Below are 21,541 nucleotides of genomic sequence, written 5' to 3' on the forward strand. Positions count from 1 at the left end.
TGAGACTTTACCTTCTAGACAGGATAGCACAGGAAGATCAACAATGAAGGAACTTTGTACTTACATATCCCAATAAGACACACATGTCATGCCAAACAGAGATATGTAAGAGAGACCAGTGTTGATCAGAATACAAAAAAACATGAGGAGAAGGCCTTTGCTTAGGGATTCCATGGGCACATCCAACAATTTTAGAAATTACTGGTTTGAATAATCCCAACAGGCTTCAGATTTAGGATCATACCTGGTCCTGAGATGGTATTTTGGAAAAACACTGGCTTGAGTGTTAAAAGGTAGAGATGGTCTGTTTGCTCATGGAGGGGTCATTGGTTTGCCTGTGAGAGCTTTGTCCATGTAGATGTCATTTGACCTTTCTAAGGGCCAGCCAGCCAGCCATAGGAAGCCCTAGGGGTTGTCATGTCACATCAGGAAACAGATGAACAGAGCAATGGCTCCATGCTTGTCAATCTTACACACTGACCAATGTGTCCTGTTTGTATGACTTTCAGTTCCTCAGCCTGCTCTCCAGCACTTGCTCTCTTCAATGAGTCTTCTCAATTTTTGCCACTATTATACAGAATAAGAGTTGTGCTGTTATGCTATATGTCCATTATAACTGATGGAGTTCATCATTTTAATTTACATCGCTTGTAATCCCTTTTCCTTTTAGCTGTGTGTTGCTATTGTAAGTTTGAGTGTATGAGGGAGAGTGGCATGGACATACCACAGCATGCATGTGAAGATCAGAGGACAATCCTCAGTCATCATTTAAGACAGGCCTCTGTCTGTCTGACATTGTGGACTGCCAGGAAGGCTGGCCTACAAACTTATTGGAATTCACCTGTCTCCCCCCATCTCTCAACAGGAGCACTAGGACTATAGACACATCCTAACAAGGCAGGCTTTACACAGGTTCTGGGAGTCAAACTCAGGTCCCCAATAATGTACAGGAGCACTCTATCCATTGAAACTTCATCCCAGCCCTTCACTTTATATCCTTTCATTGGACATCCACTCTTTCCCCATTAAAGTGTTTTGAGTCATATTAAGGTGTAGGTTTCTTTCAAAGGTTTTTTTTTTTTATTTCATGAATGTGAGTACACTGTTACTGTCTTCCAACACACCAGAAGAGGGCATCACAGATAGTTGTGTGCCACCATGTGGTTGCTGGGAATTGAACTTGGAACCTCTGGAAGAGCAGCCATCTGTTGAGTCATCTCTCCAGCCAATTGGTTTTGTTTTTGATGAGGATCTCTATGTAGACCTGGCTGACCTGGAGCTTGCTAAGTCAACCAGGCTGTGACAAATGGTGACTCTTAGTTCCACACCAACAGAATCTGAGAAGCACACCCATGGGATCCGTGAGGTACTCCCCTGTTATAACTGGAAACAAGGAGCCCACAGTCCATTAACAAAGGCCAGAGGCAACACATGAGGTGAGTGCCTGTGCACCTCCTTTCTTTCTAGCCAACCTGGTGAAGCCTGTTGCTGCTTACATGCTATTTGCCCTCAGACAATCCCAGCCTCCCGAGTCTCAAACATCTGCAGTAAACTGAGCAAGGGAGATCACACCTATAATCCCAGAACTCAGGAGGAAGAGACACATGGATCTTTGTGAATTCCAGGGCAGCCTGGTCTACATATCAACAAAAACAAGAAGGCTGCAATGACTCTCTAAGCAACAACTGGCAGTCAGGGGCAGTCACCCTGACCTCGGTGACTTCAGAAATCATTTCTCTCACTGTCTCTCCGATCCTCTGAAGACCTCCCACAATTCCAGTACAGCACATAGACATGGGACACTGAACAGAGCTGCAGGCATTTATTAGAATCAGCCTAAGAGACTAAAGAATGAAGGCACGGGTGTCAGAAATCCAACTTAAAGAGAGAAAGAAGGGTCAGCAAGATGGCACTCAGATCAGACACATTGCAAAGATGGGTTGCGTATAACCCATTAACTTCTAATGGGTTAATTTCTTGGGAAACGTATCCAGAATTTTCATGAAGCCTTCTTTGGTATAGTATGACCTGCATTCTGAGCTGAAGAGTATAGTTGTCTGGAAAACAAAGAGACAGACAGGGAGTGAGATGGCTACAGGCAAGGTGCAAGACCTCAGCAAGGCTCCCCATCCACCCACAAAGAGACTGCTCCTCATCCACAGGAAAGAAAATCCCATGCAGTGATTCAGGTCTCCAGCAACAGACTCTCCCTCAAGGGAACTGGAGCCCACCCACAACCTTCATGAGGAAACCTGAAAGGCACCATAGCCAGGCAGGGAAGAAGGGGAGAAGGTTCTAGAAGGCATGATGGGGGCTTCGTCTAAATAGGGACAAGATAGCTGAGTGTGAGTTTGGTGATGTCTGCCATAACTGAGAACGTCTTTCCAGGCACATTGGCTCTATGTCCATGTTAAAAATACTTCCCCCTTGTACACTTTTTAGAAGAAATTCCTTTTTGAATAGGATTGTGGTTTTGCAGGACCTCACACTAAAACTAAGAGTACTTTGGGAAACAAGGTGAGAGCTGCACTTTTCAAAATATACATGGCTGCAGTCCATTTATGCTTGAAAGAAGAGACAACAGGAAACAGCTGTGATAAGCAGCTGCAGACACTGCCTGGGGATGGGGATGGGATTTCAGCCATGGAGGGAGGATTTGGATATAGCTCAGATGATGCCAGTAGACGAGGAACCCTCTGAGGCAGGGGAGTAGAGTCAAGGGAGGTTCCATAAAGGACATTGGCCAGTAGACAGAAATTTCAAGCATCTTAGAGTAGAGCTGGAAGTTCCAAACCTGTGCAGAGGCCAGACCAAGGACTCCACTGATCCTACTGTGGGTGAGGACACCATGTTTACCGAGCATTTGGGAGTTAATTCCAGGAATATGCCTAGAATAAGCTGGATGTATACTTGCCTTGCTGTTTTGACCTGTGCTATGGTAAGGAAGGGTTTGAGTTTCTGTTGATGGTCACCTGACACATATTAATGGCTGCACTGATCATTTGTACACAGCCTTCTAAAATTTGCTGTATGGGCAAGTGAAAGTAGGGAGGGCACTACCATAAATTTCATATCTTCAGTTTTAGCTTTTAGTCCTTCCTCCTCATAGCAGTCCTGGATTTTTTCAAAAGCCTTCTTTTCCTCCGCAGTAGGATGAAATGCAGCAAGTTCCTTATGTAACCAAATCCTGTATCCAGAGAGAATACCCAAATAGACGCCAAAGAAAGGTATGCATGCTTCCGCTGCAAACACAGACAGGAAAACATTGTTAAAAGATCACAGCCTGGGAAATGGAGAGATGGATCATTGGTTAAGATGCAGAGGTCCAGTCTTCAATTCCTGGCCTCAAACAGTCTGTAATGGAATCTGATCCCCCTCCTCTGGTGTGCATTAAGACAGCTACAATGTACTCATAAATGTAAAAGTGAATGCCTACAACATTATGGAAGGAGAGAGACAGAGAGACAAGAGACAGAGACAGACAGAGACAGAGAGAGACAGACAGAGAGAGAAAGCCTTGCCTCATCTACAAGTGTCTTAACTGACCTTGCCCAAAGACCCACTCTCCCAAAGGCTGCAGCCTCCCAAATACAACATGGTTTCCATGAGACACACACTTCTAGAAGAAAAAAGATATATGAATGGACAAGCCCATATCTGACCTTCAGGTAAGCCTCACATTTGCCTCAGCTTCAACTGTGCATCTAAGGTCCCTTCAACATGGATATCATCACCAGCACACCTCAGTCTCCCTGTCCCACCCACTTCAACTGTTATAACCCAGAGCAGAAAGCATCAACCATCTTCTGCAGCTGCTTGCTAGTGGACTCCCAAGGATCCCTAGGTCTGTCTCATGCCCCACTTAGAGATCTACATGGACTGAAATGGGATGAGCGAGGGTCCCATTCTCACTTGTCTGGAAGCCCAGCTCTCCAGTCACCAGCAAGGCCAGCAGAAGAAGTGCCCCCTTCATGGTGGAGAGTGCGAAATGCTCTCCTCAAAGCAAATCCTCTTCCATATAAACCATTATAGCCCTGAGCCCAGCCACGCCCACCCCCAACTCTGGCTGCAGGAGCTCCAGATACATTTTGTACAAGAACCTAGCATCTGTGAATACTTGATATAGGGGAGTGAGTATGGGAGCCCTGCCCAATCTGAAGAACAAACAGCCTGAGATGTCCTGATGTTCTCATTTTCTGGAGAAAAATTGTTTGTTCCTTGCCAAAAGAGTTAGAGCTGACCTTTGTAAGCAGAGCTGAGTGCTGAGCCAAATGCCCTGTGGTCCTGTTCCACTTGTCACCTCTGCTTCCTGGTCACACTTCTCACCACTTTTTGCTCCAATCATCCAAGCTTCTAAGACCTTTGGATTGGAAGACTCAGGACATGGAGGCACCATCTACTTCTCTTGATTCTCAGCCATGGTAGCCCCCAGCTCTTTGGCCATTTGGGTATCCTCAGGAGATGATGATGGTTTTGTACCACAAATTCTGCTTCACTCCAAGGTAGCTCATTCCTGTTGTCCTGCACAGATTCTCCTCTCTCAATTCTGTCTGTAACCATGTCTCTAAGAGGTTTGAACTGTACAGTCCATGTGGTGAGAGCAGTGGGTGGTAGAGTGAGGGATTCACCCCAGTACATGAACTCTGTTGTCCACAACCCCACAGGCTACTCTGGACTGCCTGGCTGTAAACTACACTGCTCAACAGGCCACAGGCAGTGTTGTATGTGGTGATGGTCACAAGTTCAGATCAACCTACTTAAACTAAGGAAGAAATTTTTAGCACAAACAAGATTATCAGCTGGATTTTGTACTACTTGTTTCTCCAGACAGGAAGCTATCAAATTCAAGCTCATTCTGCTTGAAGTGTGTGATGGTTAAACTGATGATCATCCTGGCTAGGCTGAGGGATATCATGGAAACAAAGCTCTGTGTGGGAGTTTTTAGGCTTGGTCAATTGATGTGGGTAGACTGACTTTCATGTGGCATCATGGACTATGGTCATAGAATGGGTGCAAAGAGGAAAACAAACTGAGCACAAGTATCTATGCCTCTCTGCTTCCTGGTTGTAGATGTGATCAACCACCCAAGTTCCTTCACTGTGCCTAACTCACCATGATGGACTGTGTCTCTTCAAAGCTTGAGCGGAAATGGTACTTCTAACCCGGCATTTTTTCACTAGTTGCCTACAACAATGGGAACTATTGTTTTTTAGCATGTAAACCCCTTGCATTATTCCATAGCACGACACATATAAACAGGGGCAGCCAAAGAGATGGATAAGTATGCAAATTGCAACCATAACAGCCTGGGTTCAGATCCCCAGGACCCGTGAAAATGCTGGCATGCACATCTAAACCCACGTGTTCAATAAGAGACCTGGTCTCAGAAAATTAGGCAGAAGGCTGTTGACATAGCTCAGTGATTAAAGGTGCAGTGATTGAAGGTGAAGATCTGAGTTCAAATTCCAGAACCCACCTGGTAGAAGAAGAGCAATAGCTCCTCCAAATGGTCATCAGACTTTCACATGCTCACACACACAATTCTTAGCACCTCTTCCCATACACAGATACACACACACACAACCACACAAACACATGAACACATGCCTATAAATATCTATGGAAACTGGCATGAGGAAGCATAAACAAGTTCTTAACAGATGAATATCAAAGAGTTTGAATAACAAACTAAATAACATGATATTGAATTGTACTATGATTATGAAATAATCTATAAACCCATGCTGGTGTGAGCAGTTGCATGGCAGATAAATGAACATGAATGAATGTCAGTGTTTTTAATTCTCACAGAAGAATTCCTGAGGATCTGTAAATGTTTCTCCTGGGAGTTGACCTCCTTTCATTCCTTCACTGTGAGCTACATGTTCTCAAGAAATCAGCAGGGTGGGCTTGAAGGACAGGCCATTCACTTAAGCACTTGCTCAGTGGGCCCACTTGACTCCATAAGTTTCAGCCCTCAGAACCTGTGAAGACAGATAGTCACAAAGTTCCCTCTCATAATGCCAGCTCCAGAGAGCCCACCCAGGGCTCACTGACCAGTCCATCTAGCAAAATTAGCAAGCTTCAAGCTTATTAAGAGGCCCTGCATCAAAAAATATAAGGTAGTCTCAGTTGTAAAGAGGACCCAGATTCACTTCCCAGCACCCACATGGCAGCTAACAACCATCTCAAACTCCATTTCCAGATAATCCAGTGCTCTCCTGTGACCTCCACAGGGAATGCATACATGACTGCATAAGACACTCATACAGGCACAATCCCCATACACATAAAATTAAACTAAATGAAATGTCAAATAAGCACCTACATATGCATATATATACATATATATATATATATATGTACAAATACACATATAATGTGTATACACATCTATATGGTAGAGAGCAACAGAAGGCACCTCACTGTCTGTACCTCACCACATTATGCGTACACATATGTTGGCCATGTGTCTTGTTAAGATTACTGGTGCTGTGATAAGACACCATGACCAAAAGCAGAGTAGTGGAGGGTCACCCAGCAGTAGACACTTGCTCAACCACACAATGCCCTTGTCTCCATTCCCAACCCTGTACAGAAGAGAAAAGCCTCCAATGGGAACATTCTACAGGCCTCTGCATCCATCCAGATATGCAAGGTCATAAAAACAATGACCAGTGGACTCAGCAGAGAGCTCACAATTAGATCTCACTACTTGGCACCTAATTATCCAAACAGTTACAGGAGGTAAATCCTGTTTGGCTCAGCTAACCAGTAAAAGTCAAAGGCTTAGGCCTCTCTAAGTCTTTAGCAAACTTCACTGTGTCACCAGCTGCTGTAAAGAAAGTGACAGCCAAGTGCCTTTTTAAACAAACTACATAATTGTGCCTTATCAAAACACTTACGATCTTTACTTTGAAAATTAACTACCTGCCAAATTACATAAATAAAAACACTTATATAACATAGGCATGGGAAGGGGAGGGGTTAAGGCAAGCCTAAGTTATATGGGAAGATAGTGTTGCATGTTTTAAGAAGAACCTTGTTCATAGACTTGAGAGAAGTGAGTTAACCCTTCAGCCAGTCTAATGAGCATATGTGAAGACCTATGGGTGTTGACCCTGGAAGAGAGGAAGGCCTTGCTTTCCTGAGCCTTCAGTCATCTAAAGAACACCAAAATGCAGCCAATGCAAGAGGAGCTAGGGAAGAGGAAGTCAGGTTTACAGCCTTTGCTATGGTGGAGGTCAGGTGTGTTCTTATAAACAAGGGATCCATGTGCCCTGCAGGGTTATAATCTGTGTTGTGTTACTATGACAAAAGACCCAAGACTAGGTAATGTATATGGGAAAGAGGTTAATTTGCTTCATGGTCTGGAATCTTGAAAGTCAAGGATTGGGCAACCTCAGGTAGCCATGGACTGGTGCTATCTGAACACAGGGTACACAGCAAAGGGGCAATAGGGGATTGTGGAAGACAGAAAGCAGAGGCTCCACCCTGTTTCTCAAGAATCCACCATACACTGATCAGCACTGCCACACACCATGGAACAAGGCTCAATGGGGGAGTTTGGGATATGACTCACACATGTTAAAAGCATAGGGAGATTTCGATCAGACATGTTGGTTTTTGAAACACTCTAGAGACTTAGGTGGCAAATTTCCCAGGCAGGTGAAGAAAAAGTGTTTTAGGCACTGAGGGCAGAGCACATGAAGGCCCTCCTTTTCCCTTGGGTGACACTTAAGGAGAAATGGTGTCATACCTTTGGTGTCTCTGCAAATGACAAACATGCTAGTTAAATGGTAAATTCCAGGTTCAGGCATACACAGAGCAGTCAGGTGACCGGCAAAATCCATGGAAATGAGATGTAGACATGGTGCCTGCTACCCGTGATCCCCACTTGTAGGAAGCTGAGGCAAGTGTGCCCCAGTTACCTCTCTGGAATCCTCTTAATCAAAAAGATAGAAATTGCACTCCAGTAGGGGGATTCTCTCTGGAGCTGGCTTCCACCTCATCTTGGCCCTCCATGTTTGGTAAGAGTGAGCAGAAGCTGGCTGTCATTGAAATACATATTTTAGCAAGCCTCTATGAAAGACACAAAGATTGGTATATTATTTGAAGAGCTATAAAGCTAGATCGGGCAGGTTCTATACTATATAATTTACATCCAATCAATAGTCCCCATGTTACTTGCTGTTCAAGTGTCACCCAGGGTTATTTCTGCTCCATCAGCCTGTCCACATGGTCCAGTGATCCTGGTCACGTGCTCCTGAGCCATCAGGCCTGATGGCAGCCTTCCCCTCTCTCCATCTTCTTTCTTCTCATCTCCTCTTCTCTTGCCTTCTGATCCCTACATGTGACCCTCCCAGGCCAGTAGAAAAAGCCCAGAATACCCCTCCTTTCTCCGGTATTAGCTGGCAGCCACAGTTTTGTAACCAGACAGAGAATAAGATGAGTAGATTTTACAAAGCAACATTTGCTGTATGTGAGAATTTGTTTACCACATTACCAAATAATCAGATGATGGGGGAGTCCAGATAATGGGGTACAGTACTTAGCATTTGAATAAACAGCAGCAGGAGATCAACCCCAACAGCTGGCAGGTGGTAGAGGAAGCAGTGGTACCCTCTGGTGAGCAGTCCTCACACTAGCATGGGACCCAGAAGCCTACCTGTGCTGAAGCCTCCTCCACACCATGGACAGGAAACCAGGCCCTTAGCACTCAACATTGAGGTGGCTCTAGACTCTTTTGGAGTCTCCAAAAACTCAACAGCTCTCTAGAACTCTTCTGGTAAGCAGCACCTAAAGTTTCTATCTTCTGAATCCCTTTTATCCTTCCTCAGAGTCTGCCTCTGCCCTCTCTTCATTCCATGACCCCTCTGTCTCCTGCCCTTCACCTGTCAAGTCCTTGAACTACCACAGGCAGCAAGTAGCTTGGCCTATTGCACAGCTCAACCTACTGACCCCTCAGCTGTCACATCCCTGCCTCAGGCTTTGCTCTGCTGTCTTCAGCCTCCTCCATCACTGTCTGTACAACCCACACTTTTGAAAGTAGAAAAAATTCCATCTCAAGAGAAGCCTTTCATGAGGCTTAAAATGGTGATGTCATGGGGACAGCTCCAGTGTGTCTACTGGCTGAGTGAATGGGCCTAAGCAGTCTGCTTCCACAGGTGGGACCACAGCCTTGCCTCTTTGCACCCTTCATAGTAGTCCTTCTACTGTGCCCCTGCAGTGGGGGATGCATCCCCTTATGCTGGAAGAGATGTTTGATGGATAATTTGGAAGTTTGTGGGAGCAAAACTCAGCTAGACACTCTGATATAGATGGAGTGACACTGAGCTTTCAGGAGCTTCGGTAACCAGATGAAATTTGACTCTAGTTTTTCCTAGGTAGCTGTGGTGAATTGAAAATGGTGGTCATGCTGGCTTGTTGATCAATAGCCAAAGTAGCTAGTGCAGTGTAGCAAACTTTGGCAGTAGTTAATTAGGGGGTCAGGTCCCTCCAATCTTTCCTTATTTATGAGAAAAATCAATAGAAGGGGACACTTGCAGTGTGAAATTCATGAACACACTACTAATTGTTATTAACAATATCTCCAGTATAATTCTCGCTGACCTGAAACACTGTGAGTAGACCAGGCTGACATGTCACACACAGAGATAGGACAGCCTCTGCCTCCTAAGAGCTGATATCAAAGGTGTGAGACAACATACCCAAGCATTGCTAACACTGCTTGCCAACAGCCCCAAGGAAAGATGGATCCACCACACATACACAAACACACATATACACACTTACACACACATACACAGACACACACACACACATTTAACTTGAGCAAGATCATTGTCTCAAAAAATAAAACAAAACAAAAACAAAAACAAAGAATCCTTAACCAGTGCTTGAAGAGGTCAGGTTTAGGCAGATATGGCAGTGCTTGTCTTTAACTCCAGCATGCACATGGGATACAGGAACAAAGATCTCTGTGAGTTCAAGGCTAACCTGGCCTACATTGTTCTGGGACAGCCTGGACCTTGCGTAGAGACCCTATCTCAAAAAAACAACCCCCAACAACATAAGGATCAAGTTGAAGGATGCCTCCAACAGCTGGAGAAGCTTGGGTTGAAGAGACTGGTTCAATGGAACCCATGAAGCACATGGAAGATAGGGTCAGGTCAAAGACAAGGCAGGGGTCACATGGCCAGTGGTCTGAAGTCTGCCTTGTCTAGACACTGACTGTGAGTAAGATTCTTAATTAAACACTGAGGTTTCCAGTGTGACGGGGGACACAGGTCTCACTCTGGAGGTCTGATTAGAGACCATTTGACCCTTTCCCTAGTCATACTATTCCTTTGGCTGTCAAATGACAAGTGACCTTAAGAAGATCACTAAGAAGGGAAACAAGCTGAGACAGGATATTGACCAGGATCTTGCCAAAATACATATCTCCAAATAACTCAAACACACACCCCCAGGAAGTTTCAAAATGTGTCCTGGTAGGGGCCTGGAGAGGCTCAGACACTGGCCCCTCCCTGCCCACTGAGCGGACCAGGGCAGTTATAAAATGGGACCAAGCTGGGTAGGAGTACCTGCCAACATTACCATGAAGCTCACTGGTGCTCTGGTGATCCTCGGGGCTACCCTGCTCCTCCTAACTTCAGGAGGAGGTGGGTATTACTGTGGTGGGGTCAGGGATACAAGCTCTCCAGGCTGTCACACCCTCTATCCTCTGGGATATACTGATGTAGGTCTTTCAATCGAGGATCACCTTGTCTTTGTGTTCCAGATTGTGGCATTTGTCCAGCTATAAAAGAGGATGTTCAACTATTTCTTTTCGGGACCCCAGAAGAGTATGTTAAGTATGTGGAAAAATACAAAGATGACCCTGAAACACTGGAAAATACTGAAAAACTCAAGAAATGTGTCGATAGGACATTGACGCAGGAAAACAAGGAACATGCGGCTGCTTTCATCGTGAGTCTCTATGTGTCTGGTTAGGGGCAGGAATTGTACCCCTACCCACCATTGAAGCTTCTCTGAGAATCCAGAAATGTGACACACCTGATTGAGGATGTCAGGAGGATGGGGCACAAAGGGACTCTCAGGCTGCCTGAGCTGGGCCTGGATGCTCATCTCAGCCAAGCCACACTAGATCCCTGCCGAGTTTGGCCTCCATCAGCCTTCCTGACAGCCTCCCGAGTCTAGCTGCACAAGCTTGAAACCTAGAACCCTCTTCATCCTGGGTCTTTTATCCTAAATTTTCAAGCCTACCACTACAGCCTAAAAATATTCATCTGTTTTCCTGTTCTCAGCACTTTCAAGACTGTTCTGTGGAATCCAGGCCTGGGACATTCAAGGGTAGAATTAAATTGAAGCCCCTGTTGGTCTTAGAACTGGTGGGATAAGTCATTGCCTTTAGCTGCAGATATCTGAGGGACATCATCATCATGTGACAGGAGTCAGTTCCCTTGTGGGTCCCCAGATTCCAACAGGCTCACATGGAGGCCTTTCAGCTCCTCCCCATTCTGTCCCACTTGTACCTATGGTGTCTCACAAGGTGACTCTTCCAATTTGACTGGACTGGAGGCTCTTTACAAAGCTTGTCTCAAGAGGTCCTTGTCAGACACAAGAGCAATTGCAAACCAGCTAAAGGTCCTTCTAGGAGGTGTATCCATGGATGGGCAGTGGAGCATAAGGTCTCCATTACCACTGATTCCTCACTTGGCTCTCTGTTTGCAGGAAAAAATAGAAGCCAGTCCGTCATGTTGATGGCTACATCTTTGCTCTCAAGGAAGCCACTTGTATGATTACCTGCATAGATGCAGCAAGCCCTACCCCTTCTCTCAGGTGTCTAAGAACAGGAATCCAACAATAAAAGCCTTGCAATTCACAGGGACCCTGGATTTTTTTTTTATTCAAGGTTTGGTGTGATTAGGTTGAAGGATACTGCAGGGACAACCTGTGGGACTTTGAAGTACCACCGCTCAATTGTGGAGCTGCCAAAATGCATTAGAGAATGCTAAGAGACAATAGTCACTACACCAGAGTATCTCTCACCTTCATGGGACAGGGTCCACAGGGCACATATATGAACTCCCCAGCAACATGGAACTGAGTAGGGCCAGTGACACCAAGGGTCTCTTGAGGTCCAAACAGGCTCTAAATTGCAGAATCTGGCCCTCCTTCTCATTGTTTCATACATGAGCAAGTTGGGCAGTGTCTGTGCATCACAATGTGTCAAATCTAGAAGACAAAAATAAAAGTACCAACTTTGAAGGCTGTTGTGAGGCTTCCTGCCCCTCACAGCGAAGAGAAGTTCAGCCTGGAAATCAGTATGGGACCTGGCAGGAACCAGAACTCAGTTTATCCTAATATCAACTACCCAGTTCTGAACTCAGTTACTTCCCCACTGGGTGTTACATGGAGTGAGGATCCAGGGTCCTAGGTTTTAGGACCTGTCCTGCATCTCTGCTCTGTGGACATGGCAGGAAGTCCTTTCCCACACCAGTCACCAAATATTTGCCCAGTGGCCAGTCCTAAGGCCATGTGCCTTACTGCTCCATCAATGAGCCATTCCTTACATGGGTCCGAGGCTCACATACCAGGCATAGGGAGAAGAATATATATAGGTTCCTCATGATGCAGAGGCTCATGGAAGGCCCAACAGGTGCAGACTTTCTAATTATAGAGTATGCTCTAAATACAGTAAAGTGTATTATTCTTTTTCATAAGGCTGGAATAAGATAGCTATGGCTGAATCTTTATAAAGAAAAACTAAACATTTTGAAGGCTGCAGGTCCACAGCCCTGCAGCCTCATTTTTTAGCCTCTGTTGAGGATCCCCTCACCAGCAGAGAGACTGAAAATAGAACTAATCTCATGGCCAAGTCAGTGTGTGGGTTGTCTCCAGTACTCAGCCAGTCTATAACATGTGTTCCTTCCCATGGCAACACCCCAGAGACCTGATCACCTTTCAGTTGTGTCCTGCTTCTCCATCACATCATATCTTGAGACCCAATGATGGAAACTAAGTTTCCAGCACAGGAACCAGATTCAAACCAAACAGTACATTAGGAGGCCATCTTGCATACACTGAGGCCTGATGTCTGTGACCCAGGCCTCCAACTCACCCTTGTCTAGCCAGAGATTGCTTCTGAGGGAGATATCCTGCCTTCTGGGAGCTAAGGGTGCTCTAGGGACTATGAAAATGCTGTGACCTAACACTCCTCACTACACATATAAGCCAGAGGAGGCTATTCTACCATGCTTCTCTCTACAGATTAAAAAAAAAAAAAAAAAAAAAAAACAGAGTTTCTCCATCTGGTGCACAGCTCTACTTGGTTAGCTGGGATTTTCTAAAATGCTAACAGGTTTTTCATGTATACTTTCATGTAGGGTATTCATCTGCAAATGAGTTTATTGTTGGGTGAGGTAACTCTTGTCTCCCTGAGACAGTTAAGAAGAAAGCTTCCTTACTCCGTTCATTGAAAGAATTTAACACTAGAGAAATATAGTCCTAATGCACTTGATTAGCCAGTGTTCGTTTCCATCATAGAAAGGTGTTTATCTTCACTTGTGATTCTTTGACTATTGGGATGGAAGTGATGTTCTTGCCTTCATTCCTGATGTTATTTGATGTTTTCCATTCTAATCTTTGATTTGCTTGAGACAGGAACTCACTAAATATTCTATGTTGTGCTCAAAAGTGGAAAGAGCTGCCTGCTTCTGCCCCTTTGTTCTACGATTTAAGAAATGTACCACTACAACCCACTCATTTAAATTTCTTCTTCCTCTTCCTCCTCTTTCTTCCTCCTCTTTCTTCCTCTTCTTCCTTCTCCTCCTCCCCCTTCTTCTTCCTCCTCCTCCTGTTCTTCCTGTTCTTCCTACTCTTTTCTTCCATTCTTTTTTCTCTCCTTTACTCTCTTCTTTTGAGATATTTTCACTATTTTGTCCTGGCTAGCCTAGAACTTGCTGTGTAGACCATGCTGGCCTTGAACTCACTAGGATTCACATGTGTTTGTCTCATGAGTGCTTGGATTAAAGGCACTCATTCCCTTCTTCAGCATCTCTTATAATATCTTGAGCAAACTCACTACAATTTTATCAGTGTTATGAACCTAGTGTGAACCTAGTGTCCACAAAGAATACTCACTTGGCACAAAGGAGTGTATAAGACCAGGAAACATAGTAGGAGCTCAAACTTCTCCCACAAGGAAAAACTTGCTTCAAGGAACTAGACACACCCAATCAGGAGGAAGCAGACAAAATATATCATCCCATTTAAACCCCTGACTTTATTTGGGGATGTCTTCTTTTCTCTCACCTTTTTTTTCTTGACTCTAGTATTGTGGGGTTGAAACAGTGGAGGAAGATGAGGGGAAAAGAGTAAAATAAAGTAGAACCCATAAAATAAAAAAGAAAAGTTAGGCCCACCATGGAGCTAAGGCAGCATGGGAATGTGATTTCAAATTCAGTAGAGAAAAAAGCAGGGGATGAAGGGATAAAGGGATGGATTTTTTTTTCAAGATAGCACTAAAACTTTATTGCAGCCACAACTACTAGAGTATCTCCCAATCAACTCCCAAATAGGATTTTCTGTTTGTTCTTTTTCGTCGTCCTAAACCTGTGTCAAGAAAGATTGAGGGAATGATTGTGCAACTGGAAAAATTGCTGGTGGAAATGGGTGTCTGAGAGACAAAAAAATGGTTAAATGAGAAAACAAAAGGATTCATTCTGCTCTTTCCTTTCTGAAAAGGTATTCTGTCCCTGGGCATAAAATAAATAGTGCTACACTAACTTTACATTTTTTAATGCTGATGAGAAAGGAACAACAACATCCAAGAGACAATGCGTTATAGACAAGACTGTGGAATAAAATCATCCTATATACAGGAAGGATGTGGTAACATCAGAATGAAATTCCACAAAATTTTTGCACTGGGGGCAGAAATTTATTTATATTTTTTCAGGAAATGAAAAACTTTGGATGCCATCAAAACTCATAAAGATTTGAATTGATTAGGAGAAGTCTTCTGAAAACCTTAGTAAGTAAACCAAAAAAGTGCTTATTTCAGTGGAAATGTCTCTGTTTACAATAACCTGCTAAACTCATCACAATTACTGGCATGAAACAGATACAGGAAATGTGGTGAGAATTTTGGAATTTTGGTTTCTTTTTTAAAAATACAGAAATATTATGGGAATCTGGATTTGTTTTAATTCCAGGTGTAGGATATGAGGGGGGCTTCAGATTTTCCACAGTAGCTGACTATGATTTGCTTCATGCTTTAGTACAGGAATAATTTTGCCATCTGTGTATAGTTTCTGTTACTTGTGATATGTAGAATTATCGGGACATTTTAGTGGCTATATGAATGTTATGGCCCTGGGATGAGTGGTTGGTTGATTGTTGTTGATCATGGTCTTTTAAGTAGTCAGGTGCAAAATTGAAACAGCAAAATGAAACTAGATATCCTGACAGCAAAGATCAAACTTGCCCCCCAAGGAACTCAGTGCCCAAATTAGCAAGATGTAGTTTAATGATTATGCTGCCCCCTTTCTGACCTCTGACTTTATTCTAGGATCTATTTCCTTCTAGTTCCCCTATCTGCTTTTACAAAAAAAAAAAAAAACTCTCATCTAGTGTTAGGAGTTTGAAATGGTGGAAGAAAGAGGATGGAGAAGAGTGGAAGAAAGAAGAACTCACAAAATAACTAATGAAAGGTACAGTGGACCCTTATCACATCCCAAATGCCCCATCTCCTAATATTGCTCCATTAGAGGTGACTTTGTATGAAAAGTTTCAAGGAGGCATGAAACATTGAAGTTACAGCTGGAAAAGGCCTGGTGCTCCACAATAGCTTCTTATAAGCCTAACTACATTCCTACTTTTCAGCCACATCCTACAAGATCATTATTTTTCTTGAATGTTTTGGAAGTTGCCTTAGAAGGGTCAGATCTTTTTCCATAGACAAAATTATGTGCCAGAGAGAATCCATTGCTAGAGCTCTACTTCTGTTGCTGGGTAGGCTTTAGCCCTATGCATCCTCTTCCAGCTTTGCAAAAGTAGCCATGATAGTGAGCTATACAAATGGATCAACATCCTCAGGAAGCTGAAGAAAATGGCAAATGCCACCTGTATATTGACAGATATTGAGATGAGTTGTTCTGGAACCCCCTGAATTGCTGGGTGACACTCAGAGAAAGGAAAGCCCTAAAATGTATATGGACATTCACGCTACTTTATGTTTTGGAACAGATAAAGCCTGAAGTTTTATATATCTGTCTAATATGTGTATATATGTAATTTAACTCTCATTTATAATTTGTAATAAATATACCATGTTATGTTATAATATAAAATAAATTGTAATATATTTTATTATATAAATATATTTAACATATAAGTGTGTGATTTAACTCTTGGGCTAGAAATATAGCTATGTGTATAGAGTGATTGCCTGGCATGCACAGGCCCTGGTTTTGATGCTGAGCACTGCACAAAACTGCAATGGTGGCATACACCTGAGTAATCAGCACTTGGAGGTAAAGACAGGAAGATCAGAAGTTCAAAGTCATCCTTAGTTACATGGCAGGTCTGAGGCCACCCTGAACTACAGTGCACCATGACTTAAAAAAATAGTAGCCGGGTGTGGTGGTGCACGCCTTTAATCCCAGCACTCGGGAGGCAGAGGCAGGCAGATTTCTGAGTTCGAGGCCAGCCTGGTCTACAAAGTGAGTTCCAGGACAGCCATGGCTACACAGAGAAACCCTGTCTCGAAAAAAAAAAAATAGTAATCCCTAAAAGGCTCACTTTATGTAGTTAAAGAGGTGGCTCAATGGATTACAGCATTAGATACAGCTTGAGAAGACCCGGGTTGGTTTCCAGCTCCCAAATGAGAGCTCACAACCTGCTACTACTATAAAGTTGACATGATAAAACATAATACATGATACATGACTTTGACTCTCTCTGCCCTTGGGTATTTAGGCTGATATTGGTCCATGAGAGCAAAAGGAGCAGATGTGACAGACTGAGGCCCTGTGGGTATCTTTGGTAATGGAAAAATACCAGGAGATAGATTAGCATTGCTTGGGGTGATTTAAGGCTTACTTAGGTTTATGAGAGGGTGGGCAGAAACACGGAGGATGGGAAAAGATCAGTGGTGAAAAGTTGAAGGTAACAAAATACCTCATAGCATGGGAAATAATTTCAGGAATCTCAGGTGCTAGATGAAGGGATTCTTATCAGAAGGAAGCTAAACTTGCAATCTTAACCGAGTCTATGTGTAATTCTGAAAGTAGAGGTATGGATGAGGTTTGAATTCTCAAGACAAGGTCAAGGAAGGGAAAGGCCTTCCAAAGAAGGGAGTCCTCAATCTTGCACCAAGTCCCAGAATGGTATCCCAAAATTGATAGACCTTAATTAGAAGAGCACCATATACTATTTCAAATGTAACTACAGTTTCAGGGAATCTGATGGCTTCTTCTGACATCCACAGGTACCCACCACCAAATGGCGCATCTAAATGAATACAGGAAAAATACTAATATATTAACATAAATTAATTAAAAATAATAGAGACAAAATTGCAAAAGCCTAATTTACAAATGAGTCAGCAGTCTAGACAGATAAAACAGCTTACAAGATTCAGTGTAATCTCTAGTTTCACACATTTCCTGCATATGGGAAATGTTTCTTCTTCATGGTTTGCATGAGTCTAATGCACATGCATGTCACATTTTACCAGTGCATAAATCAGACTCACAAAAATGTGTCTGACCACAGGAGCAGGTGAGACAGCCATCTTGTATCCCTGGTCCTTCATAGACCAGTCTGCACAGGAGAGCCTGCAGACTGCAGAAGCAACATAGCTTCTGGGACAGGCCCCATTTCAGGCCCTCATCTTCAGCCAGGAATCAGATCTGAGCTCCAGACATCTGTGCACCTTCCATGGCAGACCAGAGGTGGCCTGCAGAGAGTACTCTGACCATTGAGACTCAGGAGAGAGTTGGACTCCCATGAGTACTGACAGAGGCTAACAGAATCACAGGAGGAACAAGCTCCAGCCAGAGACAGCTATAACAACTAATGCCAGAGATGAACAGATGATGAAAGGCAAGTGTAAGACTGTTACTAACAGAAAACAAGACCACTGGGCATCATCAGAACCCAGTATGCCCACCACAACGAGTACTGGATACTCCAACATATCCAGAAAGCAAGATTCAGATTTAAATCATATCTCATGATGCTGGTAGAGGATTTTAAGAAGGAAATTAATAACTCACTTAAAGAAATACAGGAGAACACAGCTAAACAGGCAGAAGGCTTTAAAAAGGAAGCACAAAAATCCCTTAAAGAATAACAGGAAAACACTGCTAAGTAGGTAGAAGTCCTTAAAGAGGAAGCACAAAAATCCCTTAAAGAATTACAGGAAAACACAACCAAACAGGTGATGGAATTGAACAAAACCATCCAAGACCTAAAAAGGGAGTAGAAACAATAAAGAAAACCCAAAGGGAGACAACTCTGGAGATAGAACCCCTAGGAAAGAAATCAGGAACCATAGATGTGAGCATCAGCAATAGAATACAAGAGATGGAAGAGAGAATCTCAGGTGCAGAAGATTCCATAGAGAACAGAGGCACAACAATCAAGGAAAATGCAAAATGCAGAAAAGATCCTAACTCAAAACATCAAGAAAATCCTGGACACAATGAGAAGACCAAACCTACAGATAATAGGAGTAGATGAGAATGAAGACTTTAAACTTAAAGAGCCAGCAAATATCTTCAACAAAATTATAGAAGAAAACTTCCCAAACCTAAAGAAAGAGATGCCCATGAACATATAAGAAGCCTACAGAAATCCAAATAGACTGGACCAGAAAAGAAATTCCTCCTGACACATAATAATGAGAGCAACAAATGCACTAAATAAAGACAGAATATTAAAAGCAATAAGGGGAAAAGGTCAAGTAACATATAAAGGCAGGCCTATTTAAATTACACCAGAATTCTCACCAGAGACTATGAAAGCCAGAAGATCCTGGACAGATGTTATACAGACCCTAAGAGAACACAAATGCCAGCCCAGGCTAATATACACAGCAAAACTCTCAATTACCATAGATGGAGAAACCAAGGTATTCCATGATAAAACCAACATCACACAATATCTTTCTACGAATCCAGTCTTTCAAAGGATAATGAAGGGAAAACACCAACACAAGGACAGAAACTACACCCTAGAAAAAGCGAGAAAGTAATCCTTCAACAAACCTAAATGAAGACAGCTGCAAGACTAGAATCCCAACTCTTACAACAAAAATAAAAGGAAGCAACAATTACTTTTCCTTAATATCTCTTAATATCAATGAACTCACTCCCTCCCCCCCCCCAAAAAAAAGACATAGACTAACAGACTGGCCACACAAACAGGACCCAACATTTTGCTACTTACAGAAAAACCCACGTCAGGGAAAAAGAAAGACACTACCTCAGAGTGAAAGGCTGGAAAACAATTTTCCAAGCAAATGGTCCAAAGAAACAACTTGCAGTAGCCATTCTAATACCGAAGAAAATTGACTTCCAACCCAAAGTTATTGAAAAAGAGAAGGAGGGGCACTTCACATTCATCAAAGGTAAATCTACCAAGATGAACTCTCAATTATGAATATCTATGCTCCAAATTCGAGGGCAACCACATTCATTAAAGAAACTTTAGTAAATCTCAAAGAACACATTGCACCTCACACAATAATAGTGGGAGACTTCAATACCCGACTCTCATCAATGGACAGATCCTGGAAACAGAAAGTAAACAGACACATATTGAAATTAACAAAAGTTATGAAAGAAATTGATTTAACAGATATCTACAGAACACTTTATCCTAAAACAAAAGGATATACCTTCTTTTCAGCACCTCATGGTACCTCCTCCAAAACTAACCACATTATCAGTCAAAAAAACAGGCCTCAACAAATACAAAAATAATAAAATTATCCCATGTATCCTATCAGATCACCACAGACTAACGCTGATCTACAATAACAACATAAATAATAGAAAGCCAACATTCAAGGGGAAACTGATCAACACTCTACCCAATGATAACATGGTCAAGGAAGAAATAAAGAAAGACATTAAAGACTTTTTAGAATTAAAGAAAATAAAGCCACAATGTACCCAAACTTATGGGACACACTGTAAGCATTTCTAAGAAAAAAACTCATAGCTCTGAATGTCACCAAAAAGAATATAGAGAGAGCATACACTAGCATCACACTTAGAAGCTCTAAAAAGAAAGGAAGCAAATTCACGCAAGAAGAGTAGATGGCAGGTAATAATAAAACTTAGGGTTGAATTCAACCGAGTGGAAACAAAAAGAACTATTCAAAGAATCAACCAAACCAGGAGCTGGTTCTTGGAAAAAATCAACAAGAAAGATAAACCCTTAGCCAAACTAACAAGAGGGCACAGGATCAGTACCTTATTAACAAAATCAGAAATGAAAAAGGAGCCATAACAACAGAACATAAGGAAATCCAAAACATCATCAAATCCTACTACAAAAGGCTATAACTCAACAAAACCGGAAAACCTGGAAGAAATGGACAACTTCCTAGAGAGATACCAGCTACCAAAGTTAAATCAGGATCAGATTAATGATCTCAACAGTCCCATTTCCCCTAAAGTAATAGAAGCACTCGTTAATAGTCTCCCAACGACAAAAAAAAAAAAAAAAAAAAAAAAAAAGCCCAGGACCAGATGGGTTTATTGCAGAGTTCTATCAGACCTTCAAAGAAGACCTAATTCCAACACTCCTCAAACTATTCCACAAAATAGAAACAGAAGGTACTCTACCCAATTCATTCTATGGAGCCACAATTACTCTTATACCTAAACCAAGCAAAGAGCCAACAAAGAAAGAGAACTTCAGACCAGTTTCCCTTATGAACAGTGATGCAAAAATACTCAATAAAATTCTTGCGAACTGAATCCAAGAACACATCAAAACGTTCATTCGTCATGACTAAGCAGGCTTCATTCTAGGGATGCAGCGATGGTTTAATATACGGAAATCCATCAACGTAATCCTCTATATAAAAAACTCAAAGACAAAAAACACATGATCATCTAGTTAGATCCTGAGAAAGCATTTGACAAAATTCAACACCCCTTCATGATAAAAGTCATGGAAATATCAGGAATTCAAGGGCCATACCTAAACATAATAAAAGCAATATACAGCAAACCAGTAGCCAACATAAAACTAAATGGAGATAAACTCGAAGCAATGTCATTAAATCAGGGACTAGAAAATGCTGCCCACTTTCTCCCTACCTATTCAGTATAGTACTTGAAGTCCTAGCCAGAGCAATTCGACAACAAAAGGAGATCAAGGGGATATATATTGGAAAGGAAGAAGTCAAAATATCACTATTTGCAAATGATATGATACTATATCTAAGTGACTCTATAAATTCTACCAGAAAAATCCTAAACCTGATAAAACACTTAAATGCAGTAGCTGGATA

At 42.6% G+C, this 21,541-nt stretch overlaps 2 protein-coding genes across 2 annotated transcripts; one reads left to right on the forward strand and one right to left on the reverse strand.

Annotated features, from left to right (window-relative positions):
- Positions 1-1,961: 1,961 nt before the first annotated feature.
- Positions 1,962-3,973, reverse strand: LOC110287815 (secretoglobin family 2B member 2-like). Its single transcript, XM_085842465.1, has 3 exons — positions 3,913-3,973; positions 3,061-3,242; positions 1,962-2,057 (listed from the first exon to the last, which is right to left on the reverse strand). Exons 1-3 carry the CDS (start codon positions 3,971-3,973, stop codon positions 1,962-1,964), a joined length of 339 nt encoding a protein of 112 aa, XP_085698591.1.
- A 6,627-nt stretch (positions 3,974-10,600) lies between these two features.
- Positions 10,601-11,766, forward strand: LOC110299237 (major allergen I polypeptide chain 1-like). The gene is made up of 3 exons (XM_021168886.2): positions 10,601-10,664; positions 10,784-10,971; positions 11,737-11,766. The coding sequence occupies exons 1-3, from the start codon at positions 10,601-10,603 to the stop codon at positions 11,764-11,766; spliced, it is 282 nt and encodes a 93-aa protein (XP_021024545.2).
- Positions 11,767-21,541: the final 9,775 nt, after the last annotated feature.

This window comes from Mus caroli, unplaced genomic scaffold, assembly GCF_978045245.1.
Source record: "Mus caroli unplaced genomic scaffold, Mus_caroli_1 scaffold_8, whole genome shotgun sequence".
In the NCBI taxonomy this organism is placed as follows: domain Eukaryota; kingdom Metazoa; phylum Chordata; class Mammalia; order Rodentia; family Muridae; genus Mus; species Mus caroli.

Excerpts from the sequence above, each read along its gene's own strand:
- LOC110299237 (XM_021168886.2), top strand. The coding sequence starts at position 10,601 with ATGAAGCTCACTGGTGCTCTGGTGATCCTCGGGGCTACCCTGCTCCTC. Across the intron at positions 10,665-10,783 it reads CCTCCTAACTTCAGGAGGAG|ATTGTGGCATTTGTCCAGCT; the intron begins GTGGGTATTACT and ends TTTGTGTTCCAG. Across the intron at positions 10,972-11,736 it reads AACATGCGGCTGCTTTCATC|GAAAAAATAGAAGCCAGTCC; the intron begins GTGAGTCTCTAT and ends CTCTGTTTGCAG.
- LOC110287815 (XM_085842465.1), bottom strand. The coding sequence starts at position 3,973 with ATGAAGGGGGCACTTCTTCTGCTGGCCTTGCTGGTGACTGGAGAGCTG. Across the intron at positions 3,243-3,912 it reads AGAGCTGGGCTTCCAGACAA|CGGAAGCATGCATACCTTTC; the intron begins GTGAGAATGGGA and ends CTGTGTTTGCAG. Across the intron at positions 2,058-3,060 it reads CTGAAGATATGAAATTTATG|ACAACTATACTCTTCAGCTC; the intron begins GTAGTGCCCTCC and ends TTTGTTTTCCAG.